Here is a 24388-nt window from a genome sequence, read left to right as displayed (position 1 = left end):
TAAGGACTCTTTTTTGAAAGGGACAAATATTAATGTTGAAAACACCAATATGAAGTCCTTAGGAATTGGATTAGCTGAATTTGGAATTCCGCTGCGATTAGTATAATGGAAATGGTGTGTATTTTTCGTGCAAGATTGTTGCTTGTATTTTGTTAGGTTTGACAATGAAGGTATTGTGGATCTGAAGGTGCCATTGGAACACTTTTCGATGTATCGTGAGTGGCAGGAGGATAATGTCCAGAAGATGAGCAAAAGAGAGTTTTGGTTTCACAAGATTAGTACTGTCTTTGTTGAATAATTTGAGTTGGTTTGAAGAAATAACTCAAGCTTTTTGGGTTAATTCCCTTTTTTCAATGTCATTATGCATCTTGTAGTTTTTCATCATCTACTTGGCTTTTTTGGTGCTCTTGTTGGTTAAACAAAACCACTGAATTAGTGGATCATAGTTAAATCTGATTCTACGAACTCAATTAAACAACTTCAAGGAGGTAACCAGTTTAAGGATGTCTCATTGAAATTCAATTATTTCTTCAAGTGATCGCCTTTTATCCTTTTACATTTCACCCCTTTCTCCGATAATTCCTGACTTCGCCACTGCATCTAGGTGCTATATTATGATCTTTATTTCATGTTAGGTCTCATAGGCTGTTTCCGGTGGTAGGATCTTACGAGTTTAATATCTTCAAATACCAATTCTGATCTTGACAGGTTAACATCCATACAGACACCTTGAATGAGTCTGGATTTGTAGAGCATACAATTGCTGCATTTAAAGGAAGAACTATCCATACTTACCACAGGTATAAATCACATTCTCGGTCTATTTGATAAATCGGCAATTTTTCTTCAGTCTTCTACAAGTTCATGACCACTGTACTGTGTACACAGAGGAGGCAAAACTTTTTTCGGTAGTTAAGGGATCACACTGACTACAGTTTGAGATCGTGGCCGTTTGGTCACATCTTGACATTTATCTAACCATTCCTGCATACTTGAATATTTTGAATTTTTGTACCTATGTTTTTTGCTGTGAGTCTTGAATCTTGATGACTTGTCAATATGATTATATTGTTAAGTGATGAGTCGATTTTATACTATATATTTTATCATATTCTTAGTATTAATTTATTGGTTATTTTGTGTGAACTTTGATACTTTGTTATGTATTTTCAATGTAGGACATTCGACTTCTTCTGGAGCAAAAAATAGTCAAACGGATGAATTTTGGAGTGATTCCAATTGAAGGATGTTCGTGAGTCTGTTGACTTGATCATACCAAAGTTGACACACCCCGTCCCGAAGGAGGGCGTGCTGGCCGTCACGTGAGAGTGACGTAACCATTTACACAGTTCGGAAGCTTTAAAAAAAAAATTCCAATTACTAAGATAACACACCCGAGGGTGAGTCCTACTTTTGTGAATTCTGTCAGAACACCGTTGGATTCCTCGTGGCCACCAAAGCTCTGCTAACTTGAACCTGGAGGGGCGCAAAACAAAATTGAGTGGGTCAGTAAAACAAAGTTTTTCGAAGACTTTTCATTTAAAACATTTATAACCCCTCACCGTAAAACCTGTATACTTTCCCAGAAAATAGCATATATATAACATATATATAAGCAAAAAGCTCAAATCTCAAACCTTTAACACTTTTCAGAATATATATATATATATATATATATATATATATATATATATATATAACCATATGAAATCTCAAAGCTTGAATCCCAAATCTTTAACATTTTTCAAGAAAAACATGCCATGCCATAAATCAAAATATAAATCAGGTGAAATAAGGAATCAATCGGAGACCCTGCAGTTGGTCCTATACGATTAATTCAATAGCTCAATATCTCACTAAGCCGGAGTCACCACAGTGACCTATACGGCCCTACTCTGCACATCACTCGGAACTACGTAAGGTAGTCTATACGATGAAAGGTGTAAAATACGCTCTAGTGCTTCTCTCATCATATCATCAGCGCGCATATCTAAGGTCACCCACCAGTCGGAACCCCTCTAATGGTCTGTACGACTGGCATGTCGGAACCCTCACATGGTCTGTACGACATCCACCTACTTGGATCCAAGGCGAGCGTGCGGTGTGGTGAATAATATAAGCACTAACACCTAGGGTGCAGATTATGAGCTCAAACATCTCAACAACAACAATTCAATGAATAAACGAACTCACCTGACTTACCTGTGCCTCCACAGCACCATGCAACATGTATGCCTCATATATCAATCATATAACTCATATGAAATTCACATTTTCCAATTAATTCTATGCATGGCATTTTCAAAACATAATTTCGCATAAAAGCATTTTTTTCTGGGAAAAACAATAGTATATAGGTAATACGAAAACAAAACTGCCCACTCACCTGGAGTTCGCCCACAACTCCCTAGCACCGTACATCAAGGCGTCATGACGATTAGCGCCTAGAACAACAATCAAATCCAACCTCAGAAATTCTGCCGATAGAATACATAACTTATATAAGACACGTCACTACGTAGTTCGATCCGGATGATCTGCAATTCAGATTTCAAATCCGTAACTTCCAGAGGTCCACAATATACCTCTAGGACAACATCCTAAAATTTCATTACCATCCAACGGTCGGATCTTCGTCAATTTCCAAAACTAAGTGACGGTTAACATTCTATTTTATGAACTTACAACTTCAATTCCAGAAGATCCGTAAATCGGATTCCCAATCCGTAAGTTCCTATAATCCTCAAATATTACGTATTACAACGTATCAAAGTTTGATGACGATCCAACGGTCGGATCGTCAATTCACATTTTCATCTAACCACGAATCGTAACCAACTTAGGTTCAATTATTCAATTTACGTCCATCAATTATCAAAACAGAACCTAGAACCTTAATCACAAGCTAATAATGACATTGGCGGGCCATTGGCCACGCGCCGCCGCGCGGGCCGCCGCGGGTGGCGGTTGGCCGCCCCCGGCTCGCCGGAAAATTCAACTATTTCCAAAAATTACCAAAATTTGCAGATTTGAAGATCTCAATGAGTAGAACAACTTTCATACCTGAGACCAAGGCCAATTTGGCCTGGAAGTGCTTCAATTTCACCAAAACCGTGAAGAACCCTAGAATTTGGGTGTTTCCAATTCGACCTTCAAACTTGTTCCAACGCCTCAATTACCTCTTGGGCTTTGTTCTAGGTCCTAAAGGAATGCTAAAGGTGTTAGTAATTGAAAGAAAACATTTCAAAATTTGGAGAATTTAAACAAAAGGGTCGCGGCACCCGTAGGGGTGTTCTTCGCGAAATCACAACGAAATTCAATGATTCTTGGGGTGAAACGTAAAGAGGGAAGGCCTAGATGATGATTAGGAGTGGTACCTTGACTCAATTCGTCGGAAATTTGGACGAAATCCATCGAATTTGGGCGTGGGCACCGCCGGGTCGAAACGACCCACGGGTTCTCCCCAACCCATTTCCTCTTTTCCTCCGCTTCTCACCCTCTCTCCCTTCCTCCTTTCCCTGTTCCGATTGGTCAGTTTCTTCCCCTCTCTGCCTCTGATTCGCTCTCTCTCCTTCTTCTCCGATTGGGCAGTTTTTGCCCAATCTCTCTTCCTCTTTTCTGTTTTCTGGTTCTTCCCACGCACACACCCACACAAAACTTTCATTTTTCTCATCCCAGCCATCCATTTCAAAATCCTTTAATCTGGGCCATCCAAATTTTAATAAAAGAATTTCTATATTTTACTAAAATTATAATTCCTTAAAATTCCAAATTTCAAACGTTAATAACTTCTTCGATATAACTCCAAATCACGAACCGTCTGCGCCCACACGTCCGTAACGACGAGTACTACGAGGATATGCCAAGAAAACAAATCTTAGATGGCACGACACAACGATTAACCTCGAATGATGTGCGTGCCTCGAAGGGCATTTTTGTAAAATCCTTTATTAAAACTTTAAAAATTCTTAAAATTAGGGACGGGCTGTCACAATCTACCCACCTTACAGAAATTTCGTCCTCGAAATTTACACAATCTTTACAATCCATCAATATCCATGAAACAGCCCGAAACACATCTCTCTCATTCGATTCTTTGATTTCTAAGTAGCTTCTTCCACTGAAAGATTCCTCCATAAACTTTCACCAAACTCATAGTCTTATTTCTCAGTACATCATCTTTCTAATAAAAGATAGGCACTGGCTCCTCATCATACGTCAAATCCATATTGACTTCCAAAGGTTGAGAAGGTATCACTCGTGAAGGATATGAGGTTTAATGTCGAAGTATCGAAACATAAAACATATCATGCCCTTTCATCGGCTCTGGAGGCAACTCAGCCCGTACGTAACTTCACTGACTCGTTCAATGATCACAGATGGTCTGACGTATCTAGGACTTACTTGTTTTTCTTTTTTAAAACGAATCATACTTTTCCAAGGTGATAATTTCAAAATCATTCGATCACCTACATATACATCCGGTCAGTGGCATGTTTGTCTGCTAAGCTCTTCAGCCGATCCTGGCCCACTTCCAGGTTAGACTTAATTACTTGAATATTCCGAATAGTCTCATCCACTAACTCAGGGCCTTGAATACTATCCGTCCCCAATTCTAACAATTTCGAAACACAAGACATAGCTTTACACGGCCTTATGGCGTTACTCTAGGGAACAAACTGAAGGGACCAACATACCCAAGAAGTTTAACAGATCCCAAATCTCTTTTTCCATAAAACAAACAAATAAATGTTGCGCTTGTCTGGAAAGGTTGGTGTTCTCATACTGAAGTAACATACGTTGACGTCACCAGCCGATCAATTATTATTCAAATTCCAACCTAACTATTTTGTATACGAGGAAGCTTGTCCACGAAATCCATAGTAATATTCTCCCATTTCCACCGTGGAATGGGAAATGACTACATTATTCCAAAAGACTTATTTCTTTCTGCTTTAACCTGATGACTGATGATACGCCTACTAACATACTTCGCCATTCCTCTTTTCATACCCGTCAATAGTACATGAACGAACGGTATGATAAATCTTAGTACTTTTGGGATGCATTGTAGAAGTGGAATAATGTACATCGTCAAAATTGCTTTCTTTAATTCCACACCATTAGGCATAAACACTTTGTTCTTTTGCATAGGCTTGCCATCTGATTCTCTAACTCTAAGGTCCTTCTTTTTCCCGTTATTCCTTGCTTTAAATAAATTCTTGAATTTCTTCGTCAAACGCTCGAGTATCGAGTACGATCTACCAAATGGGTCCAACTTAGAAATTAGCAAGTAAGGCTTCTTCTCGATTTTTGATACTCAACTTTACTCCAGTAGATTTCAAATCCACAAGAAGATGAACATAGCAAGCGTACCAAGCATTAAATTAGCAAGTAAGGCTTCTTCTCGATTTTTGATACTCAACTTTACTCCAGTAGATTTCAAATCCACAAGAAGATGAACATAGCAAGCGTACCAAGCATTAATTCTCACTGGGGTCTTCCTACTAAATGCATCAGCCACAACATTAGCTTGACCACCCTCGTCACACAATCATAATCACTAAGCAACTCATTCCACCTTTGTTGCCTAAGATTAAGATACCTCTGAATAAACAGATATTGGGTACTCTTTTGATTTGTAACAATCATGCACTTTTCTTCCCATAAAGACATTGTCTCCAAATTCTCAAAGCAAAGATGATAGCTGCTAATTCCAAATTATAATTAGGGTAATTCATCTTATGAGATCCCAATGGCCATGAAGCATAGGCAATCATCCTACCATGTTGCATCAACACGCATCCAAGTACATTCAAAGAAGTATTATTATAGACCACATAATTACCACTATCGTCTGGGAGTGCGAAAACAGATGCATGAGTGAGGGAATACTTTACTTGCTGAAGCTCTACTCACAAATTTTTTTTTTTTTTTTATCCCACTCAAACTTAACCTCTTTTCTCATCAATCTCGCCAAGGGCGAAGCAATAATTAAAATCTTGGACGAACTATCGATAATATCCTGCTAATCCAAGAAAACTCTGAACCTCAGTCACAGTTCGCAATTGTTCCAAATTCTCAATCGTTGCTACTCTTTTAAGAATCCATTTGAATACCTTAAGTAGATATAATTAATTTATCCAACATTAGCATTTGCTAAACTTAGCATACATCAACGTTCCCTCAATCTTTGCAACACCAACTTTAAATATCTAGCATGCACTGCTCTAATCTTATCAATCTCGTCAATGGCAAACAATAACAACCCGGTCCAGATATCACTGGAATACTTCCTTCAGCAAACTCATAAAAGTAGCAGGTGCATTCGTCACTCCGTATGGCCTCCCAACTTGAAATGACCATAACGAGTCCTGGATTCAGTCTTATGAACATCCCCACTGTTAATCTTCAACTAATATCATTCAGACCTCAAGTCAATCTCAGAAAGTACCCAGGCGCCTCAGAGCTGATCAAATAATCATCAATACACAACAATGGATAACAGCTCTCAATCGTTACCCGATTCAATTACATAATATCAATGCCTAGCCTTAATGTCCATTTTCTTCCTCACAAATAACCCGGAGCTTTTCCAATGTGATATAATAAGTTGAATGGAACTTTTAACTCAACCTGAACCAATCTCTAACATAGGATTTGTACCTAAAAACAATTCAATAATAAAACCCACATCTCTGCCTGGCGGCAATCTAGGTAAGGCATCTGGGAATACACCAAGAAAATGTCTAACCATCTTTACATCTTCCATACTATTAGGATCAACATCATTTAGCACCATATGAACTCAATATCTTGGCAGCCTTTTGATAACAATCTTCTTTGCTCTCTCAACAGGAATAATGACATAACTCACTCCACTTTACTTACCCCCAAAAGTAACCTCTGGTCATCCAGGTCAACAAAAATTAACTGATTCCCCATAGCAATCTAGCTTGACACAATTATACATTTCCTCTACCAGAGTCATCTTGTCTCAGAAATCTGGGATCACTAGTAAATCTATCACTTCGCCTCTGACCAGTGGCAGTAAAACTTAAGCTGGGAAAATTAGCTCTAATTTCACTTCCTTTGAAGCTCTGAGTCCTCCGAGGTCTTTGATATGACGAATCTTTAACTTTATCGTCTTATTCTGATTCTCATTCCTTTCTTATTCCTCTTTACTCTCGCTGATCATATTCTCAAAGTCTTCAAAGCCCAACAGCATCCCGTAAACTCTTGGTAAAAAGTACAATGGATAGTGATCGCCAAAGAACGCAACTTCTTCTTATCATCCAGCCAAAAACGACATAACACCTCGACCGAATTAACAACATCATCAGAATGGAAATAAGGCAAGTCTGTAAGCTTTCTATAATATTCATCCGTCGTCATTTTCCTCGTCTCACATTTGCAATTTCTTGTTTACTACCATCACAATATGCCGGGGGAATGAACTTTTCTTAAACAATTCTTTAAACAACTTCCAAACAGTTGTCCTTCCGATATTGTCGGATAACATTCCTATCTCCATCAAAATGCAGATTCATCACTCAAAAACTAGGTAATCATCTCGACCTACCTATCGGGAGGAAAATTCCCTTAACCTTGCATAATCTGAAACGCCTTTTCCCAATTGATTAAGCCATCAATCTGCTCCCTTAGGTCCTTCATATCCCTAAAGGATTCAAATTTAACTTATAACCAGTCTCAAAAGGTCCCTTTAGATAATAGACTGAATCACAATGGCAATAGTTTCCCCCCAAACTACTATATCAGGGAAATTAGGCTCATCCGAACTACGTGGCTCGCTACGAGGCGGTATAGTTCTGACAGAAGACACTAGGAAATTATCAAGATGTCCAGAATTGCAACCTAGGCTCTGATACCAACTGACACACCCCGTCCCGAAGGAGGGCGTGCTGGCCGTCACGTGAGAGTGACGTAACCATTTACACAGTTCGGAAGCTTTAAAAAAAAAATTCCAATTACTAAGATAACACACCCGAGGGTGAGTCCTACTTTTGTGAATTCTGTCAGAACACCGTTGGATTCCTCGTGGCCACCAAAGCTCTGCTAACTTGAACCTGGAGGGGCGCAAAACAAAATTGAGTGGGTCAGTAAAACAAAGTTTTTCGAAGACTTTTCATTTAAAACATTTATAACCCCTCACCGTAAAACCTGTATACTTTCCCAGAAAATAGCATATATATAACATATATATAAGCAAAAAGCTCAAATCTCAAACCTTTAACACTTTTCAGAAATATATATATATATATATATATATATATATATATATATATATATAACCATATGAAATCTCAAAGCTTGAATCCCAAATCTTTAACATTTTTCAAGAAAAACATGCCATGCCATAAATCAAAATATAAATCAGGTGAAATAAGGAATCAATCGGAGACCCTGCAGTTGGTCCTATACGATTAATTCAATAGCTCAATATCTCACTAAGCCGGAGTCACCACAGTGACCTATACGGCCCTACTCTGCACATCACTCGGAACTACGTAAGGTAGTCTATACGATGAAAGGTGTAAAATACGCTCTAGTGCTTCTCTCATCATATCATCAGCGCGCATATCTAAGGTCACCCACCAGTCGGAACCCCTCTAATGGTCTGTACGACTGGCATGTCGGAACCCTCACATGGTCTGTACGACATCCACCTACTTGGATCCAAGGCGAGCGTGCGGTGTGGTGAATAATATAAGCACTAACACCTAGGGTGCAGATTATGAGCTCAAACATCTCAACAACAACAATTCAATGAATAAACGAACTCACCTGACTTACCTGTGCCTCCACAGCACCATGCAACATGTATGCCTCATATATCAATCATATAACTCATATGAAATTCACATTTTCCAATTAATTCTATGCATGGCATTTTCAAAACATAATTTCGCATAAAAGCATTTTTTTCTGGGAAAAACAATAGTATATAGGTAATACGAAAACAAAACTGCCCACTCACCTGGAGTTCGCCCACAACTCCCTAGCACCGTACATCAAGGCGTCATGACGATTAGCGCCTAGAACAACAATCAAATCCAACCTCAGAAATTCTGCCGATAGAATACATAACTTATATAAGACACGTCACTACGTAGTTCGATCCGGATGATCTGCAATTCAGATTTCAAATCCGTAACTTCCAGAGGTCCACAATATACCTCTAGGACAACATCCTAAAATTTCATTACCATCCAACGGTCGGATCTTCGTCAATTTCCAAAACTAAGTGACGGTTAACATTCTATTTTATGAACTTACAACTTCAATTCCAGAAGATCCGTAAATCGGATTCCCAATCCGTAAGTTCCTATAATCCTCAAATATTACGTATTACAACGTATCAAAGTTTGATGACGATCCAACGGTCGGATCGTCAATTCACATTTTCATCTAACCACGAATCGTAACCAACTTAGGTTCAATTATTCAATTTACGTCCATCAATTATCAAAACAGAACCTAGAACCTTAATCACAAGCTAATAATGACATTGGCGGGCCATTGGCCACGCGCCGCCGCGCGGGCCGCCGCGGGTGGCGGTTGGCCGCCCCCGGCTCGCCGGAAAATTCAACTATTTCCAAAAATTACCAAAATTTGCAGATTTGAAGATCTCAATGAGTAGAACAACTTTCATACCTGAGACCAAGGCCAATTTGGCCTGGAAGTGCTTCAATTTCACCAAAACCGTGAAGAACCCTAGAATTTGGGTGTTTCCAATTCGACCTTCAAACTTGTTCCAACGCCTCAATTACCTCTTGGGCTTTGTTCTAGGTCCTAAAGGAATGCTAAAGGTGTTAGTAATTGAAAGAAAACATTTCAAAATTTGGAGAATTTAAACAAAAGGGTCGCGGCACCCGTAGGGGTGTTCTTCGCGAAATCACAACGAAATTCAATGATTCTTGGGGTGAAACGTAAAGAGGGAAGGCCTAGATGATGATTAGGAGTGGTACCTTGACTCAATTCGTCGGAAATTTGGACGAAATCCATCGAATTTGGGCGTGGGCACCGCCGGGTCGAAACGACCCACGGGTTCTCCCCAACCCATTTCCTCTTTTCCTCCGCTTCTCACCCTCTCTCCCTTCCTCCTTTCCCTGTTCCGATTGGTCAGTTTCTTCCCCTCTCTGCCTCTGATTCGCTCTCTCTCCTTCTTCTCCGATTGGGCAGTTTTTGCCCAATCTCTCTTCCTCTTTTCTGTTTTCTGGTTCTTCCCACGCACACACCCACACAAAACTTTCATTTTTCTCATCCCAGCCATCCATTTCAAAATCCTTTAATCTGGGCCATCCAAATTTTAATAAAAGAATTTCTATATTTTACTAAAATTATAATTCCTTAAAATTCCAAATTTCAAACGTTAATAACTTCTTCGATATAACTCCAAATCACGAACCGTCTGCGCCCACACGTCCGTAACGACGAGTACTACGAGGATATGCCAAGAAAACAAATCTTAGATGGCACGACACAACGATTAACCTCGAATGATGTGCGTGCCTCGAAGGGCATTTTTGTAAAATCCTTTATTAAAACTTTAAAAATTCTTAAAATTAGGGACGGGCTGTCACAAAAGTTTCATAATTTTCTACCAAGCGATGATTTTCCGGCAATAAAATAGAGGAGCAATGCGCGGTGCTGGAATAATGACGTTTAGGGCTTGACTTGCGTTTTTGGAGTCTAAGATGACATCGGATGGGTTTGTAGCCTTATGGAGATGTGTTTATAACGTTCCGATCTTCAAAACAAGCTATCATGGGCCAGATTTGGAGGATATCTGAGACTAAAACGTGGCTGGACAAGTACCTGGCAGTTTCTCCTAGCTTAATTAGGATTTTATTTTCTAAGATATTTTATTATTATTCTTAGTTTCCTAGTTGGAATAAAGGACCTGGTTTTTTAGGGTTTGTGCAATGGATGCAACATATATTGCTTTGCCGTCCACAGTTTTTCTCTACGCTTTCTTTTATGCAACTTTGGAGACAGAGAGTAATTACTAGGGTTCTTGGAGATTTTCTACTTTAAGGTGTTTTCATTCATTTTATTCTTACTAATGTTTTCTATGATTTTAATTATGAATATGCCTAACTAATTCCTATTGCTAGGGCGAAGTCTTGAGCTTTAGCATGAATATTTGATTCTTATTTAATTGCTTATGATTGATTGCATGCACACTTTGAATTATTAATCACCATGATTAAAACTATCTAATTGTCTTAATGCCTAATCACCATCAGGATCTTTAGAAAAGTAATTTGATGTAATTTTGGTCGGAAGGTTCCCTGAAATTGATGATGGCTTCTTGCATTAATAATTGTAATTTTACTTAAGATGAACACCATGTCTTAAGGGTTGCATGGTTTTTCAAACGGTTTTCATAAAACTTAATGAGTCTCTTATGTTCATATTTGATCCGAACGTCTGGACGGATTACATGTTAGATATACGTTATATGTTGGGGGTTCCAAGTAGGATATATATTAGGAAAACCTAACCTTCAAAGTGGCATGCATAGATCATAAGTAATTGGTAAAAATGCATAGGATTGCTAGGTAATGATGGAACCCTAGTGCTTTTATAAATTGGGATTTTTAAAACTGTTTCTTTTTCTTTCAGCCTTAATATTGCAGATTGTTTTATTTTTATTAATTAAATTCGTTTTATTAAATTAGATGATAAAAACCAATCATCTCAAATTTCTGTTTTACAATAATTAATTAGAATTTGGTTTGCTTTGAATTGTTTAATAATCACTGCGGAGAACGACCTTGCGAGAACCATTTATACTACAATATCCTTGTTATTCTTGCAAGTATTATAGAAGCTTTTTAACCCATTTGCGTGTGTGGTAAATTCCCTATCACTAAGTATACATATATTCAATGATTATTAATTTATGAGTATCCTTGGCATAACTTCCTACACGTTACATTTCGTTTCTTCTTTTCTTCTTTTTTGTGTTTTTCTTTTTTGTTCTCATAGTTTGTCCTTGTTATCTCCTGGCAGTGAAGGTGCAGGTGGGGGCCATGCTCCAGATATAATCAAAGTCCGTGGCGTGAAAAATGTATTACCGTCATCAACGAATCCCACGCGGCCTCTCACCTCAAATACTATAGATGAGCATCTTGATATGCTGGTATGAGAAGATAACAGAAATAGTGATACAACATGCACTAAGGTTGTTTAGAGTTTTTCGACTGAATGTTGTTTTGAAACTTCAAATGCGTACAGATGGTTTGCCATCACCTTGACAAGGACATTCCAGAAGATGTAGCTTTTGCTGAATCAAGAATAAGGGCTGAAACAATTGCCGCAGAAGATATTTTGCACGATATGGGGGCAATTAGCATTGTATCTTCTGATTCACAGCTTATGGGTCGCATCGGAGAGGTTCTTACTACCTTCACCTTATGCATTCTGGTTCTTCCTGATCATAGAAAACTTTTATAAATTGAGATACATGCCCGCCGCATATGTCTGTTTGTATCGATTTCATTGAAACTGTAGCAAAACAGTAACAAAAAAAGAAAACAAAAAGTCCTTATTCAAGTTGAATTATAGAACATTATCATTGTCGCCTTTTACCAAACCGTGGTTTTTTATGCCTTCACTTGAAAATCTCTGTTTCTGGCGTTAGTAGTAGTCTTTGTCTATTTATTTCACACACAGGCATGTACAAGACTCCTTATTGTCTAAAAACTTTTCGTATCAGGTGATAATCAGAACTTGGCAAACAGCTGACAAGATGAAGTCACAAAGAGGGTCGATAGAACCTAGTGGATCCAACAATGACAACTTCCGGATCAAACGATACATCGCAAAGTAACTATAAATCCAGCAATAGTTAATGGATTTTCTCAGTATGTTGGTTCTATTGAGGTATGCCACTCATAGACAACCAAAATAATTCTTTCAAGCTTATTTTAACCTCTCATTTGGAGCAGAGCATTTGAGAAACAAATGAATAGAAGTTAAGCTTGATGCTTTGAGCTTCAACCTTTTTGAATGCGTAACTCTCCTGGATGAAACTTACCTCTATGGAATTACTTGTATTTCATGCATGGCCGGTCCTGAGAATTTAGGGGTCCTGTGCAAGATTTAGATGGAGGCCCTTCATTTTTTAATACTGTATTTTCTTTGTTATTTTTTTTTTCAATTTGTATCTATAAAATTTAAATACTACAAATTGGAGCACCATTTTGAGTGGACAAGAGTGTTTCCTGTCTTGAAAGGTTTTCGGTTCGAAATATGTTACATGGTTTTTTGTGTAAAACTTATCAACTTTTTAAGTTAATAAATTTGCAAAACTTAAAAATAGCAAAATAGTTCTACAAGGACTCGAACCAGAGCCATGTACAAGAAGATTGAAGGTCTACACCACTAGCGCTGGCGTGGTGATTATTATTATCTTGCACATTTGAGTATATAATAGGTATCTGTTTACATGTAAAGAAACTTTGGGAGCCTGTGACACTTTTTGCACACCCTCAGGGCCGGCTCTGATTTCGTGAGTTCCATAAACACTGTTATTGCCATTAAAATAGCGGAATTCTCATTCTTCTCATGCGCTTTGCATGTTATGCAGGTGGGGAAGCTGGCTGATCTTGTTCTATGGAAGCCATCGTTCTTTGGCGCAAAACCAGAAATGGTGATCAAAGGTGGTGCAATTGCAAGGGCTAATATGGGTGATCCAAATGCAAGCATCCCCGCCCCTGAAACGGTAAAGTTTATAGTTTACAAACAGTTCTTATGCATGGATGCATTTTCTAGTCATGACAATTCTTTTACGTGATTGATGAATTACGTTGAGGAGGGTCCAAAAGAATTTGGAGTTGGTAGTAGATATTCTTTCTAGGGTGTAATAATTTTAGCGATTTTTGTTCTGATTACTCTAGAAAACCTTATGTCTTCCCAGGTTATTTCAAGGCCTATGTTTGGTGCATTTGGCAAGGCTGGTAGTGCTCATTCCATTGCTTTTGTCAGCCAGGCATGGATCTCTCTCTCTCTCTCTCTCTCTCACGCGAGATTCATTAGCAAGACTGATTTTCTCTTTATTTCACTGTGCAAACAGGCAGCTGTAGATAACTGCGTTAAAGACTCGTATCGCCTTGACAAGAGAGTGGAAGCCGTGCGTAACGTTAGGAAACTCAGCAAACTCGACATGAAGCTCAATGACGCCCTACCAAATATAGAGGTTGATCCGGAAACATACAAGGTAACAGCAGACGGCGTGGTTCTTACCTGCAGTCCAGCCACCACAGTTCCACTATCTCGGAACTACTTCATGTTGGGCGTGATGGGCGTGAGTCAATCATTTAGTTTAGGAATGTAATCTTATAATTTATTCTTTGTATAATTGAGATTCTTATTTCCTGTTATGTGCGATATTGTACAATTATATATTTACCCTCTACAAAGAAGAATAAATATACAATTCAAATTCTAAACACTTTTATCTTGGCTTCAATTCTGACTCTTTCTCTGCAAAACTCTGAAACACCAAAAGAAATTTTTTTGTTTTTCCAGCAGTGTCTCGAAGCAAGAGACATCGCTGACAGGAACAATTTTCTTAGCTTTATCCCATTGACCGAAGGCAGGTTCACCAACCATCAAACCTAGAAAACCCAAAGCCAAACATCTTGAAACAAGAGAGCTGGCATCCTAGATGTGTACAAGTACCAACAAGTCTTCTTCCGTGGTAGACAACCAAGTCATGATTCCCTCTTCGGATTCCGCGCCTGCCTTGAATGAATTCTGCAGCAGGCCATGCGGTAGTGATCTCCAGCAGGTTGGGGCAGAGCCTGGAGCCCAATATCCAACAAAGCAGCAATCTTGTACGGACAGGAACAAACAGGAGGGTGCAGGCCCATTTGGGCCATCCACAGACAGCAGCCCAGTTTATTCACTCAGAAAATTTGCGCCCAGAGTTTTCCCTTTTAAATTTAATTAATTCTCAAGATCAATTTGACGATCCAAGTAAAATTGGTACTGCATTCACAACATCCAATAAACGAGATCCGGCTAGATAATTGACTCTAGGGCTACAGACCATATGACATATGATGAATCCTTGTTTCACTACTCAACCGTGCCACCCAAGGAGAATGTTATCACAGCAAACAGTGAAATTGCTCTAGTTACAGGAACGGGTTCCGTCACCCTTACTCCCTCTCTCTATCTCTGCATAACACTCTTCTTGTTCCTTCACTATTGAATCATTTACTTTCTGTTGGTCAAGTTATGAAACAATTAGATTGTGTTGTACTCATGTTTCCCACTTTTTGTCTACTACAAGATATCCAAACACGGGCGATCATTGGCTTGGTACTAAGATGATAGGGTTATATTATGTGGATGATGTGGTACCGAGCCAAGTCAACCAAGTGAGCAGTGGTCACAACAACAAGGTTAAGAGAATCTGGTTATGGCATCATCGACTAGGACATGCATCTTTTGGTTATTTAAGAAAATTACTTCCGTCTTTATTTAATGGCGTTTCTGACTCTGATTTTCGGTGTCAAGATTGCATTCTTGCAAAATGTCATCGTACTTCTTACCACTTGAGTCTTAATAAAAGATTAGTGCCCTTTGAGTTAATTCACTCTGATGTATGAGGTCCCTCGCCAATAGCAACGCGCCACGGTATTTGGTGGTTTGCTACCTTTGTAGATGATTGCACCAAAATGACTTGGCTCTATGCCATGAAATAGAAGAGTGACGTTAGGCAAATTTTCCAATAGTTTTATCGAATGATTGGAAATCAATTTTCTCTTCCTATCAAAGTCTTGTGATCCGATAATGGTGGAGAATATCTTAATTTTGAACTATCACAATTTTTGGCAGAGCACGGCACACTTTATGAGACTACTTGTCCTCAAACTCCTCAACAAAATGGTGTGGCAGAACGTAAGAATAGACATATCTTGGAAACTACACAGGCTCTTCTAATTAAGGCTCATGCTCCTCATGCCTATTAGGCGGATGCAGTTACGTATTCCGTTTATCTTCTTAATCAAATGCCCTATCGAGTTCACAACTTCTGAACTCTCATGGAAGTCCTGACGGATTATGTCACTCTACCATCTTCTCTTCAATTATCACCTCGCATATTTGGATGTGTGGCTTATGTGCATCTTCACAAGAATCAACGGAGTAAATTCGATCCGTGTGCTGTTCGTTGTGTATTTCTCGAATTTAATAGCCAACAAAAGGGATATCGATGTTACCATCCACCTACTAAGCATTTCTATGTCACCATGGATGTCACATTTTCTGAAACCAAGATGTTTTTCATCCTTGATCAAACCCACTGTACTCTTCAGGGGGAGTTGAATAGTAAAGACGAAGACTACAGTTGGTTTGATGTTCTGCATGAACGAGACAATTGGCATGGTCCTAATAGTACAGGCGAGACCGAGACTGAAGACTTAGGGGTTATAAGCAACCCACTTGACCACACCTTACCAGAGGGTAATGGGTCCGCAAATGAAACCCCTGACCGAGAGATAGCTCATGCAACATCGAATAGTAGGCCTACACTATTTATGGATTCAATAGAAGGTAATAGGTCCGCGAGTGATACTAAGACTGTGCAAACAGAAAATAACACTCATTCTCCTCCACTAGTACACACTCATGTTCCCATGGATATCCAAGAGGTATGTTCTCATACTCCAGATATTGTTGAAAATTCCTATATTTTACATCCTAGGCAAAACCGCGGGAAACCACCTGATAGGTTTTCTCCGGAAGGAAAAGTGAGATATGCAATTGCACAGTATGTGTTCACTCATCAACTATCACCAAAGTACCAAGCCATGGTGAATCAAATGGTTGGGGATTAAAATTCCAACAAAAGTGGAAGAGGCTTTGCGAGATCCCTGTTGGGTAGAAGCCATGTGAGTAGAAATGGAAGCCTTACAAAGAAAAAAAACGTGGAATGTAGTGTCACTACCACAAGGGAAGAGACCAGTAGGATGTAAATGGGTGTTCACCATAAAGCACAAGGCGAATGGATTCATTGACACTCCGGTCGCCAAAATGAATACTATTCGAGTCCTTTTATCTTTAGTAGCTGTTGGTACCAAACATATTGGGCCTCAGACCTTGACACATTGGGCCTCAACATTTGGGCCTCATTACCCAGCCCATAATTATATAAAAGGAGGAGCCCCTTATTCTATAAAAGGGGACTCTTCCCCCCTCACAAATCAGACTTTGTGAACCCAACAGAGGGCAATACCCTCACAAACACAGCAACACTTTCTTTCTTTAGGGGACTTCCCCTCACCCTTGTAATCCATACATACAGTCAAAGAAATACAATCAGTGTGGACGTAGCCCAAACATTGGGGTGAACCACGATACATCTTGTGTTATTTACATTTCTTGCAGATACACGGTCGGATTTACGTTGTTCCAAGACCTCCGGTTTTGTGCATCAACATTTGGCGCTGTCTGTGGGAATCGACACGAAACGCTATGTCGGTTATCTCTCAAATTTTCATCTCACCACCGTGACAACCTCACCACCGTCCACCGTGGATCTGCAAAACCGAGAGACACTCTCTCTCTATCTCTCTCCCTCACCCCCGTAGATATTTCTTCTCATCTACCTCAGTCTTTGTCTCCATTTTCTTCCACCCAGCAAATTAGCCAAGCCATATCACGTTTCAATCCACTGAATCCCCTATTTCTTGGATCAGAGGTTAGCAAAACCAGCAAAGCAAAATTATGAGTTTTGAAAATGAGGCCCTTGATCTGATGTTGGTCTCAAGTGGATTGCTCATCATGTTTGTCTATCACATCATCCTTCTCTATAGATATATCCATCTCCCTCATACCACAGTGGTTGGCTTTGAAAACAATGACAAAAGAGCTTGGGTTGAAAGAATCATGCAAGTTGATAAAAGATATGTAAGAAGTGATGTAGGCACAACCTTAAGTGTGATTTCATCCAATAAATCAGCAGCAACTTTCTGTGTTCCATCTCCTTAACTCTCAGCTCCCTCATCAGAGCTTGGATCGGAAGTAATTTGAATCAGACAGTCTTCCAAAGTAAATTAATTTATGGAAGCACCAACCCATCAATCCTCGCAATGAAATGACAGTCATAAGGGGAGTCTTCCATTACCTTGACACAAACACCAGGCCATTGCACCAACACCAGCTTCCCGGAAAGGAGATCGTCAAACACGTCGGTAAAAGAATCTCAGAGGTGCAAGTCTGACAAGTTCGATTCCCAGAGCTAATCCAGTCACGATGCTCCCTCAACGAGAAGAAGGTGTGGCTCCGCCAGCGGTATGGTCGGCAACCCGCGCAGCCCTACATGATGATGCCAACGTCGAATGCCCAGGCACCTGCATGTGGGCCCAGCAGTCGCATGTGGCGCCTCCAGCTCCGCAGCTTCCCCAGCCCGCCTCCAATGACGACTACTCCATGGACGTAATCTTAGGAGAGCTACGCCCTGTCTACGTGGGTAAGTCCTAAAGACGTTACCTTGTGGCCTCCAACATCATAGACCACTCGCTTTTCAAGGAACTGGCCGACAGGTCAGACGACGACACGATCAATGTCGCATGCAAGGTCGTGTTGTTTGAGCACTTGTTGGGGATGCTGTGATTTGGGGCCTCTGTGCACATTTCACTATGAACTGGATAATCGGGTTGGAGCTCGTGACGTCGAGAGGCCGAACTGGTGGGTGGAGATTGTTGTTGCTTATGTTGGAGCTTCAATTTCTTAACAGGAAAGGTGTCGTCTCCGACAACCATCCATCGGAGAAGATAAGCACTTCATCTTCTACAAATTATTTTTGTTTATTTAAATATCTTATTATTATTTTATATTATTTATTACATATTTGCCCAGTGAAGATGCCTATTACATATTTTATATTATTTTTGTTGGATAAGCACTCCATCTCCTACATGATTGCTAAAACTTCACGTACAAATTATTTTTGTTTAGTTAAATATCTTATTATTATTTTATATTATTTATTACATGATTGCTGATACTCCACGAGAGCTTTCACTATTGCTAATGGAGTAATAAAGTTGAAAGTGGAACTTACCTCCACGGATTGGGTATCTTTACTTAAAATGAATACCTCCCAACTTTTGCTTTAAACCTTCCCCACAAACAACATGATATCTTTACTTTTTCTTTTGTATTTTATTTTCTAAAAATGGAAGTGAGTCGGCAGTCGAAAATATACGGGCTAGTCCGTACGATGTCTTTATATCACACACATTAGGAACAACATTACAGGCTACATACTAGCTGTTCACACGCTGCTTAATTATGTTATAATATCATTAGTCTTTGTATCTTATTAATGGTTTATCACATGACTATTTCCCATAACATGTGACAAGTCTGACCAAATTGGATATCAACAACTTGAATAAAAATAATATATATATATATATATATATTATTCATCACCTAGTGACACATATTTAACCCAAGTACATGCGCAATATTTATTTATGGTCTAAAATATTGTGACTGCCTTTAAACTATGTCACTTATACAACATGTCATTTATCACACAACAGAATAAATTATTTATTTATAGAAGGCACATAGTACAATATTTTGCCTTGACAAACTTTGTCAATTTGATTTATTCATTATACGGTCGTACTTATACTGTCATTTATTGTCAGAAATTATTGAGCAACTAGATCCACTGATCAACATTGTTGTTGATTAAAAAAGTCTACCAACTTATAGATTGATGAGCCACGTACTCATGGTGATCTCTTATCTGACCGGACACCCACTTGCTCGGACATTCGCTTATTGGGACACCTATGTGCCTGGACCCAACTCGATGACCCTACAGATAGCCCCAACTCGATGACCCTACGTATGGCCCCGACTCAAAGACCCGACTTGTGGACCCGATCCGCGGATCCGACACATAGACCCAATATGCGAACCCGACAAACGGACCTGAGTCATGTCGAGAATCAACTCATATTGAGTGCATGTCGACATAAAATAGATACTTGCAATGAGGAATACCATGAGCTGAGTCGCCTCGCAGCGAGCATAGCCTCTAGCCGAGCCGCCTCGCAACGAGCATCGCCTTCAGCCGAGCAAACGCCTCGCCGCGAGCATAGCCTCTAGCTGAGCAGCCTCGCAACGAGCATAGCCTCCAGCCGAGCAGTCTCGTATCGTGTGATACCTCTAGCTGAGTATTGCTTTATGTTGAGCATTGCCTTAGGTTGAGTACTGGTTCAAGACATCTAGCCACTTCGGCCCGTACATGGATTGGATTTGAAGTCTCCAGCCAAAAGACTTTCTTGACTGAAGACTTGGGGGACTACTATTGGTACCACACATATTGGGCCTCATTACCCAGCCCATAATTATATAAAAGGAGGAGCCCCTTATTCTATAAAAGGGGACTCCTCCCCCCTCACAAATCGGACTCTGTGAACCCAACAGAGGGCAATACCCTCACAAACACAACAACTCTTTTCTCTTGGGGACTTCCCCTCACCCTTGTAATCCATACATACAGTCAGAGAAATACAATCAGTGTGGACGTAGCCCAAACATTGGGGTGAACCACGATACATCTTGTGTTATTTACATTTCTTGCAGATTCACGGTCGGATTTACGTTGTTCCAAGACCTCCGGTTTTGTGCATCAACAGTAGCTAACCTGGACTGGCCCTTGAAACAGTTCGATGTGAAGAATGTTTTCTTACATGGAGATCTGGAAGAAGAAGTATATATGGATCTTCGACCAAGATATGAAACATCGAATGAAGCAGGGAAAGTATGTAGACTCCGAAAGGCTCTCTATGGACTTAAACAATAACCAGAGCATGGTTTGGAAGGTTCACCGAAGCAATGAAAAAGTACGGCTATAGACAGGGAAATACGGACCACACCCTGTTCATCAAACGCATGAGAGGTAAAGTTACTTTGTTGATTATCTATATGGATGATATGGTAGTTACTGGTGATGACATAGAAGAGATAAAAAGGCTGCAGGGGTATCTTTCATCAGAATTTGAGATGAATGATCTAGGAAGCTTGAAATACTTCTTGGGCATTGAAGTTGCTCGTTCTCGTGATGGTATTTACTTGTCTCAGCGGAAGTATGTTCTTGATATTTTCTTTGAAACTGGAATGTTGGCTTGTAAACCAGTTGAAACTCTCATTGTGTAGAATCATCACTTGGCGATATACCAGGATCAAGTTCCTACCAATAAAGAAAGATATCAGAGATTGGTAGGACGGTTGATTTACCTATCACTTACATGTCCGGATATTGCGTATGCAGCTAGTGTTGTAAGTCAGTTCATGCATGCTCCTAATGAGGATCACATGGCAGCAATGATGCGTATACTGAGTTATCTGAAAGGTGCACCGGGTAGATGATTGATTTTCAGGAAGTATGGACATATGGAGGTAAATGGGTATACTGATGCTGATTGGGCGGGAAACATTACTGATTGTCGCCATCAAGCTACTTTACATTCGTAGCAGGAAATCTGGTAACTTGGAGAAGCAAGAAGCAAAATGTAGTGGCTAGATCCACGGCCGAGGTAGAGTATAGAGGGATGGCACATGGAATTTGTAAATTGTTATGGCTCAGGATTTTTCTAACTGAGATTGGGTTCAAGCCTTAGGGAGCTATGTTATTATACTATGACAATCAAGGTGCGAGAGAAATAACCAATAATCCCGTTCAGCATGATCGTACAAAGCATGTAGAGGTAGATAGACACTTCATCAAAGAGAAGTTAGATGTCAAATTGATTGATATTCCATATGTGAGGTCTGAAGAACAATTAGCAGATGTGTTAACTTATGCGGTTTCAACAAGGGTGTTTCAAGACTCACTTGACAAGTTGGGCTTAGGAGATATCTATGCACCAACTTGAGCGGGAGTGTTGGCGTGAGTCAACCATTTAGTTTATGAATGTAATCCTATAATTTATTCCTTGTATAATTGGGATTCTTATTTCCTGTTATGTGGAATATTGTACAACTATATATTTACCTTATAGAGAGAAGAATAAACATACAATTCAAACCCTAAACACTTTTATCTCTTCATGTTTTAGGCTCCTTCATAGCTCCAATGAACCACCTCACACTTGTATTATGATTCCAAGTCTAGCGAGCTCAAATAAACACCGGAAGTACGTACGAATAGAACCAATCATAAACTTTTAATAAAAAATACAACGAGAGAGAGTTAACCCGTGTTTTATTATACAACTCAACGTCTGTTTAGTGTCCTGAGGTTTTGTATGTGCATATTTCTCAATAAATGTTGATTCGTTGACATTTTTGATATATATCGTTCCTTTCATGTTCTGATAATGTGAATCTGTATATCTGGTTGCTCGTAGGTAATTTGTTAAAATAAACCAGCAAAGAGCCTAATAAAATGGTTAATCATTGAGTGTTCTTGGCCTCCAGGTGTTTCACATTTTATACAATAGAAAAACATAATTCTTCTAAGGGGGGTGGATTATGAGATCCCACATCGTTCAGGGAAGTGGATCATCTATGCCTTATATGTACATACCCACCTCCAATTAGCACGAGGCTTTTTGGAAGCTCACTGGTTTCGGGTTTCGTAGGAACTCCGAAGTTAAGCGAGAATGGGCTAGAGCATTCACAGGATGGGTGACCCACTGGGAAGTTCTGCTCGCGTGAGTTCCCAGAAACAAAACCGTGAGGGCATGATCGAGGCCTAAAATGGACAATATCGTGCTACGACGGAAGGGGGCCCGGGTCGGGATGTGACAATATGCGTCTTTTGGGAGACATTTTCTCAGAAGGGTGCTTTGCTCCTTGGCGTTCTTTCATCGCTTCAAACTTCATCTGAAAAAGTGAGTATGTTGATATAAAAATTAATTAAAAAATAATTAATTAAGGAACTTAATTATTAGAGGCCGAGGCCCATTTTTGATAATTAATTATATATTAATTATCAATTAATTAGCATACCCCAAAGCCCAAAACCCAAAGTTGAGCCTAATTTTACTCTCCAAGATCCATCACTCAAATCACTTTCTAAAAAGGACAAAGTCTTATAAAATGACTAAACCTTTTGGTAGTGACCAATGTGGGACAATGTAGAATGATATTTCTACTAAAAAATTTCCAACAACTGTCAACCCCTTGCAATTACAACCTGCAATAACACCAACAACATAGAGAGGGAAAAATTGCAACCTAAAATCCCAAAAAAATGGACGAGAAAGCCAACAGCAAAACTGGGGAATTTGAGGAAACGGGCCCAAAATCCGACTAGCCTTCTCCAAACCCAAATCTGAATCCCAAAACTTCAAGGACAGAGGTTCCAAAAGTGGAAATCTGCCTGTATTGACAAGGGAAATGTCAATAGACATGTTCAAGCCGGGTTTGGGAGGTTGGGACCAAAACCAATTAGAGGTGGAGACATTCTTGATAAATATGGATTCAAATTACTTTACGCTTTCAATACTGAATCGAGTCGCGAGGTTTCGATTTGGTGTAATCCTAGAAACGGCAGGTCTGTGCTGATCGAACCAAAATTTCTTGAAAGGAGAAAGAGAGAAAGGAGCAACATGGATGAAGGAGATAGAAGAGTGTAAAAACTATAAAGGATAATTTTGTAACTTACACTCCTGAAGAAAAAAAAAAACTAAAGATGTCATCTTTTATATGTATTAGTTAAAACCATTTTGTATAAAATAAAGTTACAAATAATTTAGATAATTGAATCCTTAAATTGAGGAAGGGATGAGATTCCATAAAAATAACAATTGATTAATTAATATTGTTGAGTGCATTTTTTGACATAGAAATGAATTTTAAATGAATATGAAAAAAGGGCTTTGAGGTCGTTCATATAGAATCGGACTCCAAATGTCTAGTGTTTAACGGGAAAACCCAACTTGATGTTGTGATTGAAGGTATCCTCTTTGATGTTTAGTTTTTGAAATAGCAGTTGAGGTCAATAGAATTTAAGGAAAACTAATGAAAAGGACTTGAAAACTTTGAGTTTTAATGATAAGGACAAAATAAAGGGTAAAGTGAATAGTACTAGGATTGACTTTTTAGTGTAAAAATGTGGTTTTTCGTTAAAGTGAACAGTACCAGGTGCTTTTCGTTAAAGTTCCCTAGAATTTATCCCCACTCCTCGTGTTTGCAACAAGACAACACATCTAGTGGCTTTTTTTGTTACCCAAGAAGGGGCTTTCATAATTGAGATAGTCTTAAGCACCAGTATGACTATTTAATACTTTAGTTTCATACTAGCAATAGTGCCCGCGCGTTGCTGCGAGTGTTGAAACTATTGGATGTAAACATGCATAAAAAAAACATGAGAATA

The 24388-nt window shown here is 39.3% G+C and overlaps 1 protein-coding gene across 1 annotated transcript; it reads left to right on the top strand.

The window, feature by feature from the left end:
* Positions 1 to 693: 693 nt before the first annotated feature.
* LOC114820355 (urease-like) lies at positions 694 to 14365 on the top strand. The gene is made up of 7 exons (XM_029090953.2): positions 694 to 800; positions 12040 to 12169; positions 12265 to 12423; positions 12746 to 12912; positions 13619 to 13753; positions 13949 to 14020; positions 14105 to 14365. The coding sequence occupies exons 5-7, from the start codon at positions 13679 to 13681 to the stop codon at positions 14363 to 14365; spliced, it is 408 nt and encodes a 135-aa protein (XP_028946786.2). The 5' UTR covers positions 694 to 800; positions 12040 to 12169; positions 12265 to 12423; positions 12746 to 12912; positions 13619 to 13678.
* Positions 14366 to 24388: the final 10023 nt, after the last annotated feature.

This window comes from Malus domestica, chromosome 13, assembly GCF_042453785.1.
Source record: "Malus domestica chromosome 13, GDT2T_hap1".
NCBI lineage: Eukaryota > Viridiplantae > Streptophyta > Magnoliopsida > Rosales > Rosaceae > Malus > Malus domestica.
This window is presented reverse-complemented; position numbering and strand designations above follow the sequence as displayed.